Source organism: Neoarius graeffei, chromosome 13, assembly GCF_027579695.1.
Source record: "Neoarius graeffei isolate fNeoGra1 chromosome 13, fNeoGra1.pri, whole genome shotgun sequence".
In the NCBI taxonomy this organism is placed as follows: domain Eukaryota; kingdom Metazoa; phylum Chordata; class Actinopteri; order Siluriformes; family Ariidae; genus Neoarius; species Neoarius graeffei.
In genome coordinates this window covers 89,163-99,691 of record NC_083581.1, presented here as the reverse complement: position 1 = coordinate 99,691, position 10,529 = coordinate 89,163, and the positions used below count along the sequence as shown (strand labels likewise).

Sequence of the window (10,529 nt, the reverse complement as noted above, 5' to 3'; positions counted from 1 at the left end):
GGGACACGTCTGGCACTGCAGGATTTGAGTCCCTGGGGGTGTAGTGTGTTACTGATGGTAGCCTTTGTTACTTTGGTCCCAGCTCTCTGCAGGTCATTCACTAGGTCCCCCCGTGTGGTTCTGGGATTTTTGATCACCGTTCTTGTGATCATTTTGACCCCACGGGGTGAGATCTTGCATGGAGCCCCAGATCGAGGGAGATTATCAGTGGTCTTGTATGTCTTCCATTTTCTAATAATTGCTCCCACAGTTGATTTCTTCACACCAAGCTGCTTACCTATTGCAGATTCAGGCTTCCCAGCCTGGTGCAGGTCTACAATTTTGTTTCTGGTGTCCTTTGACAGCTCTTTGGTCTTGGCCATAGTGGAGTTTGGAGTGTGACTGTTTGAGGTTGTGGACAGGTGTCTTTTATACTGATAACGAGTTCAAACAGGTGCCATTAATACAGGTAATGAATGGAGGACAGAGGAGCTTCTTAAAGAAGTTACAGGTCTGTGAGAGCCAGAAATCTTGCTTGTTTGTAGGTGACCAAATACTTATTTTACCGAGGAATTTACCAATTAATTCATTAAAAATCCTACAACGTGATTTCCTGGATTCTTTCCCCCCATTCTGTCTCTCATAGTTGAAGTGTACCTATGATGAAAATTACAGGCCTCTCTCATCTTTTTAAGTGGGAGAACTTGCACAATTGGTGGCTGACTAAATACTTTTTTGCCCCACTGTATTGATTGTGTTTAAAAAAAAAAAAAAGTAAATGTGGTATTTTTCTACAGGTATACAGGAGCATGCAGTGTGAAGAATACATCGATGCCAAAAGAGAGACGCATGTGAATTGGATGAGGTGAGCAGTACACTAGCTGTTGGGTCGTTTTAGTGATTTGATTTTACAGCTCCTCATTTGTTGGAAGAACTTTATCTTCATGTCATTGATATCTCCACCATGCTTTCTCAAAGTCTGTAACTCCTGATCTGATTTTTTTTTACCTTTTTCTGAAACGTTGCCTCACTCTTTTAGGTATGTGAATTGTGCCCGTAATGAAGAAGAACAGAATCTTGTGGCATTTGAATATCAAGGGGGAATTCTGTATCGTTGCTGTCGATCCATTAACCCAGGACAGGAGCTCTTGGTGTGGTATGAAGAGGAGTACACCAAAGAACTCAGTCCTGCACCTACAGGAACAACCAGACAGCAAGGTGTTACTTTTGTCTAAGAGGTTATAGAGGTTATTTTCTGCATCATTTCGTGACATTTCTGAGCCTACCAGTGTTTCTGGGATGAAAGCTGTTGTACAATGCAGTCTGCAATAACTAGAGCATTCCCCAGAGAACTCATTTTGGCCTGTTCCACCAACCAGGTAGGTCTTCTTGATCATATGACCGTGACCAACCAGAGAGGGTGAAGTCTATCAGCTTCCTTTGAGACACGTGAAGTCCGCCCACTGCATATCTTGCTATTGCAAAACTGACTATAGTGGTGCTTGAAAGTTTGTGAACCCTTTAGAATTTTCTATATTTCTGCATAAATATGACCTAAAGCATCATCAGATTTTCACCCAAGTCCTAAAAGTAGATAAAGAGAACCCAGTTAAACAAATGAGACAAAAATATTATACTTGGTCATTTATTTATTGAGGAAAATGATCCAATATTACATATGTGAGTGGCAAAAATATGTGAACCTTTGCTTTCAGTATCTGGTGTGACCCCCTTGTGCAGCAATAACTGCAACTAAACATTTCCGGTAACTGTTGATCAGTCCTGCACACTGGCTTGGAGGAATTTTAGCCCATTCGTCCATACAGAACAGCTTCAACTCTGGGATGTTGGTGGGTTTCCTCATATGAACTGCTCGCTTCAGGTCCTTCCACAACATTTTGATTGGATTAAGGTCAGGACTTTGACTTGGCCATTCCAAAACATTAACTTTATTCTTCTTTAACCATTCTTTGGTAGAACGACTTGTGTGCTTAGGGTCGTTCTCTTGCTGCATGATCCACCTTCTCTTGAGATTCAGTTCATGGACAGATGTTCTGATATTTTCCTTTAGAATTCACTGGTATAATTCAGAATTCATTGTTCCATCAATGATGGCAAGCTGTCCTGGCCCAGATGCATCAAAACAGGCCCAAACCATGGTAGTACCACCACCATGTTTCACAGATGGGATAAGGTTCTTATGCTGGAATGCAATGTTTTCCTTTCTCTAACGCTTCTCATTTAAACCAAAAAGTTCCATTTTGGTCTCATCCATCCACAAAACATTTTTCCAATAGCTTTCTGGCTTGTCCACATGATCTTTAGCAAACTGCAGACAAGCAGCAATGTTCTTTTTGGAGAGCAGTGGCTTTCCCCTTGCAGCCCTATCATGCACACCATTGTTGTTCAGTGTTCTCCTGATGGTGGACTCATGAACAGTAACATTAGCCAATGTGAGAGAGGCCTTCAATTGCTTAGAAGTTACTCTGGGGTCCTTTGTGACTTCGCCGACTATTACACGCCTTGCTCTTGGAGTGATCTCTGTTGGTTGACCACTCCTGGGGAGGGTAACAACGGTCTTGAATTTCCTCTACTTGTACACAATCTGTCTGACTGTGGATTGGTGGAGTCCAAACTCTTTAGAGATGGTTTTGTAACCTTTTCCAGCCTAATGAGCATCAACAATGCTTTTTCTGAGGTCCTCAGAAATCTCCTTTGTTCATGCCATGATACACTTCCACAAACATGTGTTGTGAAGGTCAGACTTTAATATATCCCTGTTTTTTAAATAAAATGGTGCCCACTCACACCTGATTGTCATCCCATTGATTGAAAACACCTGACTCTAATTTCACCTTCAAATTAACTGCTAATCCTAGAGGTTCACATACTTTTGCCACTCACAGATATGTAATATTGGATCACTTTCCTCAATAAATAAATGACCAAGTATAATATTTTTGTCTCATTTGTTTAACTGGGTTCTCTTTATCTACTTTTAGGGCTTGTGTGAAAATCTGATGATGTTTTAGGTCATATTTATGCAGAAATATAGAAAATTCTAAAAGGTTCACAAACTTTCAAGCACCACTGTATATACAACCCCAATTCCAAAAAAGTTGGGACAAAGTACAAATTGTAAATAAAAACGGAATGCAATAATTTACAAATCTCAAAAACTGACATTGCGTTCACAATAGAACATAGACAACATATCAAATGTCGAAAGTGAGACATTTTGAAATTTCATGCCAAATATTGGCTCACTTGAAATTTCATGACAGCAACAGATCTCAAAAAAGTTGGGACAGGGGCAATAAGAGGCTGGAAAAGTTAAAGGTACAAAAAAGGAACAGCTGGAGGACCAAATTGCAACTCATTAGGTCAATTGGCAATAGGTCATTAACATGACTGGGTATAAAAAGAGCATCTTGGAGTGGCAGCGGCTCTCAGAAGTAAAGATGGGAAGAGGATCACCAATCCCCCTAATTCTGTGCCCACAAATAGTGGAGCAATATCAGAAAGGAGTTCGACAGTGTAAAATTGCAAAGAGTTTGAACATATCATCTACAGTGCATAATATCATCAAAAGATTCAGAGAATCTGGAAGAATCTCTGTGCGTAAGGGTCAAGGCCGGAAAACCATACTGGGTGCCCGTGATCTTCGGGCCCTTAGACGGCACTGCATCACATACAGGCATGCTTCTGTATTGGAAATCACAAAAATGGGCTCAGGAATATTTCCAGAGAACATTATCTGTGAACACAATTCACTGTGCCATCCGCCGTTGCCAGCTAAAAAACTATAGTTCAAAGAAGAAGCCGTATCTAAACATGATCCAGAAGCGCAGACGTCTTCTCTGGGCCAAGGCTCATTTAAAATGGACTGTGGCAAAGTGGAAAACTGTTCTGTGGTCAGACGAATCAAAATGTGAAGTTCTTTATGGAAATCAGGGACGCCGTGTCATTCGGACTAAAGAGGAGAAGGACGACCCAAGTTGTTATCAGCGCTCAGTTCAGAAGCCTGCATCTCTGATGGTATGGGGTTGCATTAGTGCGTGTGGCATGGGCAGCTTACACATCTGGAAAGACACCATCAATGCTGAAAGGTATATCCAGGTTCTAGAGCAACATATGCTCCCATCCAGACGACGTCTCTTTCAGGGAAGACCTTGCATTTTCCAACATGACAATGCCAAACCACATACTGCATCAATTACAGCATCATGGCTGCGTAGAAGAAGGGTCCGGGTACTGAACTGGCCAGCCTGCAGTCCAGATCTTTCACCCATAGAAAACATTTGGCGCATCATAAAACGGAAGATACGAGAAAAAAGACCTAAGACAGTTGAGCAACTAGAATCCTACATTAGACAAGAATGGATTAACATTCCTATCCCTAAACTTGAGCAACTTGTCTCCTCAGTCCCCAGATGTTTACAGACTGTTGTAAAGAGAAAAGGGGATGTCTCAGTGGTAAACATGGCCTTGTCCCAACTTTTTTGAGATGTGGTGTTGTCATGAAATTTCAAATCACCTAATTTTTCTCTTTAAATGATGCATTTTCTTAGTTTAAACATTTGGTATGTCATCCATGTTCTATTCTGAATAAAATATTGAATTTTGATATTTCCACATCATTGCATTCTGTTTTTATTTACAATTTGTACTTTGTCCCAACTTTTTTGGAATCGGGGTTGTAGTAAACCACAAGATATTGTTTTATTCATCATGCCCAGTTTAACCAGAAGTAGCGTAAAATGCATGCCCTGTGGATCCCGAGTGGCACAGCAGAAAAGTGTTGTCCCCGTCATCCTCCCCATCATCCAGATATTGCCACTTTCAAATCCTGATGACGCCACAATCATCTGTGGTTGGGAGCTCAAGAGAGCAAGAGTCTGGGCTCTCTGGGGGGGGGGAGAGATGGCATGCTGTCTCTTCTCTGCCCTGTCAGTTACACTGGCCAGTCATGGGTGTGTGAGAGCACATTTAATAGGAAGTAAGTGGATTGGGCTTTCGTCCGAGTGTGCTTTGCAGCCCCCTGACATTGTAGGAGTAAAACGTGGTCAACTGGTGTTTCCTGTCTTGGAGGAAGCACGATAGCCCTCCCTGGTTGGCAGCTGTTGTGTGATACTGGAGAGGAGTCTGATGGGTGGGAATTGGTCATGGCTAAATTAGGAAGAAAATTGGGGAGAAATCGGGGGGGAATGCCCTGTCACAGCAAACACATAATATACGGTAGGATAATGTCAGACCTCCCCATATTACAGAAACACTGGGGGCGGGGGTGTCATTATAATACCTTCAGTGCAATATAACCAGCTGGCTGGAAAGAAGTTAGTTGAAAACACACATGCAGTGTGTCTGAACCAAGCGAAGTTGTTAATTGGATAATGCAGATGTCAGTCAAACCCATCAACCATTATAAAAATCAATTGCAACACATTTGCTTTATTTCAGGAGCATGTGATGGTTATATTATCAAGCAATTTAACAAGTAATAACAATTTTAGTATTTTTATGGAATTCAATAATTCCACAAGAGTCATACCATGGAGAACTTATCTTTTTAATCATGTTAAATTTTAGCTCCTTAAAGTGCATATCACGGGTAAATTCAGGAGCAAGATCAATGTAATTCTCCTATTTTATATTAAACTTTGGTCAAATATCTATAACATTCTGCATTCTCTGAAATTTTTTTTACCTTGTGCAATACCAGAAAAATTCAGTTGAAATCAAGCCATTTGAGGCGAATTGGTCCGCCTCTGGAAAAACTTGGCATTTGAATTTCCCGGCAAACACTGATTTTCATGATGTCGCGTGCGGAACGCCTCCCTCTGAATCCTACGTCAGCGCTGGTTTGTTTATGAGAAAATGACCTGGTGGTTTTCTGCAAATTTCAACGTTATCACGTAATTATTAAAATGGTTAACAGATGTATCGTAGGAGGGTGTAGCAACACCAATCATGATGGGATTAGTACTCATCGTTTCCCAAAAGGCTGGACAAGGAGAGAAATGGGAGCGCTTGGTCTACACAGGCTGTGCACTGAAACCGTGCAAGCTCTCGCAGCCTGCTGACACTTCCGCAGGTGACGTCACGAATCTGGCTCCAGACTCCCTTGGGATTTTTCCAGACGCATTTTATTTTATTTTTTTCTGCTGTTGACAGATGGTCTTGTGCAAAATTACCCTTCTGGATGAGTGTGTAAAGGGACATACTTTTCATATATAAATAAATAAATAAATAAATTGGTCCAGGATATGCACTTTAAACTCTTGCAGCTGAAGAACTTCAACATGTTAAGGAACAAATAGTGTCTGATGAATTAACGAACAATTAAACACATGGAGGTTTGGTTGCTTTATTACTACAAATCACACCGTGGCATTCTTCAAATACTGCAGTAAGGAAATTCCTACTGCTGCAGACCTACTTGAATGCCATCTGAACCGATGCAGTGTGTCCCCCCTTTTTTTTTTATACGCCTACATTTAAATTAAATGACTATTGTTATCTGTCTTAATTTATGGATGTTGGCTTGCTTTCATCAATTACATTAATATGAATCAACTGGGCTTCACAAAATCCCACAAAACTTAATTTCATGAAATTAGTGTGTAATTGAAATTAAGTGTTTTAAACTTGACAACCTAATCCATATAAAAAATCCAGATAGAAAATACATATTTGCTTGTGTAAATGCTACTAGAAACTATTTGCAAATAAATGTATCCATATCCAGTTTGATAAATAAGGCCCATTTTTGGATCTTTTAGAACCTTGAATGTGAGGGCTGAGTTTCTTTCTCAATCCTGGATGAGATGTAAATAAGGCTAGGCTTGCCATTACCTAGACTTGACATGATGTCCAACAGGAACCAACAGCTCCCCTTTGGTCTCTCAGACCCATGGCCAATGCTGTGCATAGCTGCTGTTCCAGGACCTTATTGAATCTCCCAGTATTCCAAGCTAGAGGCTGCTATATCTTAGTCCGCAACCTTTTGTTTTTGTCTCAGTCTTAATTCATGTAGAATCTTGATTAAGTTTCAGTAAAAGCACTCCTTACATTGGGCTAGTGTTGTTATATTTTATAATCTTGTTGCATTTCATGTTCAATTTATTTTTGTCCTTTCATTTCTCCAGAAGTAAAGAATGCTCTGCTGCAAGTCTTTTCCTGCTCCACATGCCCTCGTTCCAATGCATCTCCAGTTTACCTCGACAAGCATATCCAGAGATGCCACTATGAGGAGTACGTGAGACTGCGAGAATCAGGAGAGATTAAATATAAGCTTCAGATCCCCTCCAAATGCTCCAGTCGTCAACCAACATCAGCTGATATTATCCATTCTGATACTTTCCATAATGATATACAGAAGGAAATTCACCAATGCTCAGATTGTGGAAAGAGTTTTAGTTATCAGAATGCACTCAAGACACACCAGTGCATTCACACAGGGGAAAAGCCGTATCACTGCTCACAGTGTGGGAAGAGTTTTACTGAACGGAGTCATCTCCAACAACACCAGCGCATTCACACAGGAGAGAAGCCGTTTCACTGCTCACAGTGTGGGAAGAGTTTTACTCAGCAGAGTGCTCTCCGACGACACCAGCGCATTCACACAGGAGAGAAGCCGCATCACTGCTCACAGTGTGGGAAGAGTTTTACTAGTCAGAGTCATCTCCGACTACACCAGCGCATTCACACAGGAGAGAAGCCGTATTGCTGCTCACAGTGTGGGAAGAATTTTACTCAGCAGAGTGCTCTTCAACTACACCAGCGCATTCACACAGGAGAGAAGCCGTATCTCTGCTCACAGTGCGGGAAGAGTTTTACTCAGCAGAGTGCTCTCCGACGACACCAGCGCATTCACACAGGAGAGAAGCCGTTTCTCTGCTCACAGTGTGGGAAGAGTTTTACTAGTCAGAGTCATCTCCAACGACACCAGCGCATTCACACAGGAGAGAAGCCGCATCACTGCTCACAGTGTGGGAAGAGTTTTACTAGTCAGAGTCATCTCCGACTACACCAGCGCATTCACACAGGAGAGAAGCCATATCACTGCTCACAGTGTGGGAAGAGTTTTACTCAGCAGAGTGCTCTCCGACGACACCAGCGCATTCACACAGGAGAGAAGCCGTTTCACTGCTCACAGTGTGGGAAGAGTTTTACTCATCAGAGTGCTCTCCGACGACACCAGCGCATTCACACAGGAGAGAAGCCGCATCACTGCTCACAGTGTGGGAAGAGTTTTACTAGTCAGAGTCATCTCCGACTACACCAGCGCATTCACACAGGAGAGAAGCCGTATCACTGCTCACAGTGTGGGAAGAATTTTACTCAGCAGAGTGCTCTCCGACTACACCAGCGCATTCACACAGGAGAGAAGCCGTTTCACTGCTCACAGTGTGGGAAGAGTTTTACTCAGCAGAGTGATCTCCGACTACACCAGCGCATTCACACAGGAGAGAAGCCGTTTCACTGCTCACAGTGTGGGAAGAGTTTTACTCAGCAGAGTGATCTCCGACTACACCAGCGCATTCACACAGGAGAGAAGCCGTATCACTGCTCACAGTGTGGGAAGAGTTTTACTAGTCAGAGTCATCTCCGACTACACCAGCGCATTCACACAGGAGAGAAGCCGTATCACTGCTCACAGTGTGGGAAGAGTTTTACTCAGCAGAGTGCTCTCCAACGACACCAGCGCATTCACACAGGAGAGAAGCCGTTTCACTGCTCACAGTGTGGGAAGAGTTTTACTCAGCAGAGTGCTCTCCACCGACACCAGCGCATTCACACAGGAGAGAAGCCGTATCACTGCTCACAGTGTGGGAAGAGTTTTACTCATCAGAGTGCTCTCCGACTACACCAGCGCATTCACACAGGAGAGAAGCCGTATCACTGCTCACAGTGTGGGAAGAGTTTTACTCAGCAGAGTGCTCTCCACCGACACCAGCGCATTCACACAGGATAGAAGCCGTATCACTGCTCACAGTGTGGGAAGAGTTTTACTCAGCAGAGTGCTCTCCACCGACACCAGCGCATTCACACAGGGGAGAAGCCGTTTCACTGCTCACAGTGTGGGAAGAGTTTTACTCAGCAGAGTGCTCTCCACCGACACCAGCGCATTCACACAGGAGAGAAGCCGTTTCACTGCTCACAGTGTGGGAAGAGTTTTACTCAGCAGAGTGCTCTCCACCGACACCAGCGCATTCACACAGGAGAGAAGCCGTATCACTGCTCACAGTGTGGGAAGAGTTTTACTCATCAGAGTGCTCTCCGACTACACCAGCGCATTCACACAGGAGAGAAGCCGTTTCACTGCTCACAGTGTGGGAAGAGTTTTACTCAGCAGAGTGCTCTCCACCGACACCAGCGCATTCACACAGGATAGAAGCCGTATCACTGCTCACAGTGTGGGAAGAGTTTTACTCAGCAGAGTGCTCTCCACCGACACCAGCGCATTCACACAGGGGAGAAGCCGTTTCACTGCTCACAGTGTGGAAAGATGTTTGCTTGTTTAGTTACATTTAAGACCTTCAAGTGCACTAACTCGGAGACACTGCATGATTTAAAGTTGTCAAATTAAATATGGTCGTTACAGTTTTGACTGAAAATGACCTGTACTTTGAACTTTATTGTTCATGTTACACTGGTCAACAATTTTTCAGAAGTTGTCTGCTTCAGAGATGAAGTTGGCTATTATGAAATTTGGTGTGTTGAATTAGAAGTGACAGTTAATCAGCTGATTAGCTATGGCTTCTAAGATATTTAAGATTTTAAATTTTATACTTATGTACATTGTATATATCGTAATGTTTTAAATATAAATTGTAAAACTAGGTCTCATGTGTTTATGGTTGGTTTACATGATATTTCACCTGTTCTCTTTATGTAAGACTAGAAAATCAGCCAAAAGTTTATATAAATAAAATGTATTATGAACCAAATTGCAAAAACCAATTATGTACAAGTACTGAATAGGTTTAGTCTTTATTCTGTGTGTATGGAGTGGGTTTCTATTTATTTATTGGCAGCTTGTCTCTTGTATTCATGAAACGGAGCATCTCTTGTCAAGCAAAGACTTGATCTCGAGTGCATAGCACTGTATGAATTTTTTTTTTTTTTGAGCTGATATAAGACCAGTTTGTTCAGCAGAGTGATGTCAGTTGACTTATGAATGCATCATCAGTGACTTCTAGGAATAACCTAATGTCATGTATGATGCAATACCGGCTTCAGATTGCATCATTCATTGTTTTGCCAAAAAACTAAGTACTATCCAAACCCACTCGTAGATTTATTCATAGAGCCAATCTTGAAAACGAGCCAATGAACAATTTTAAGTTTCATTTTCGTTCTCAGCGATCCAGAATTAGTAAAGTTTGACTATATTTATGTCAGAAGCATTTTGGCTGTAGACCAGTGTTCTATGACTGTTTTAAAATCTGTAACCTTGGTGATGTTTAAAATGAGACTGTTGATGTTTTCTTTTGCTCTTAAGTAGTCATTAATTACCACCATACAAATAATGATTTAACTGTAAC

General features: G+C 42.1%; 1 protein-coding gene across 1 annotated transcript; it reads left to right on the top strand.

Annotated features, from left to right (window-relative positions):
* The first annotated feature begins 750 nt into the window (after positions 1-750).
* On the top strand, positions 751-9,054 carry LOC132896315 (oocyte zinc finger protein XlCOF6-like). Its single transcript, XM_060937050.1, has 3 exons — positions 751-844; positions 1,019-1,197; positions 7,128-9,054. The coding sequence occupies exons 1-3, from the start codon at positions 789-791 to the stop codon at positions 8,954-8,956; spliced, it is 2,064 nt and encodes a 687-aa protein (XP_060793033.1). The 5' UTR covers positions 751-788; the 3' UTR covers positions 8,957-9,054.
* The last annotated feature ends 1,475 nt before the right edge of the window (positions 9,055-10,529 follow it).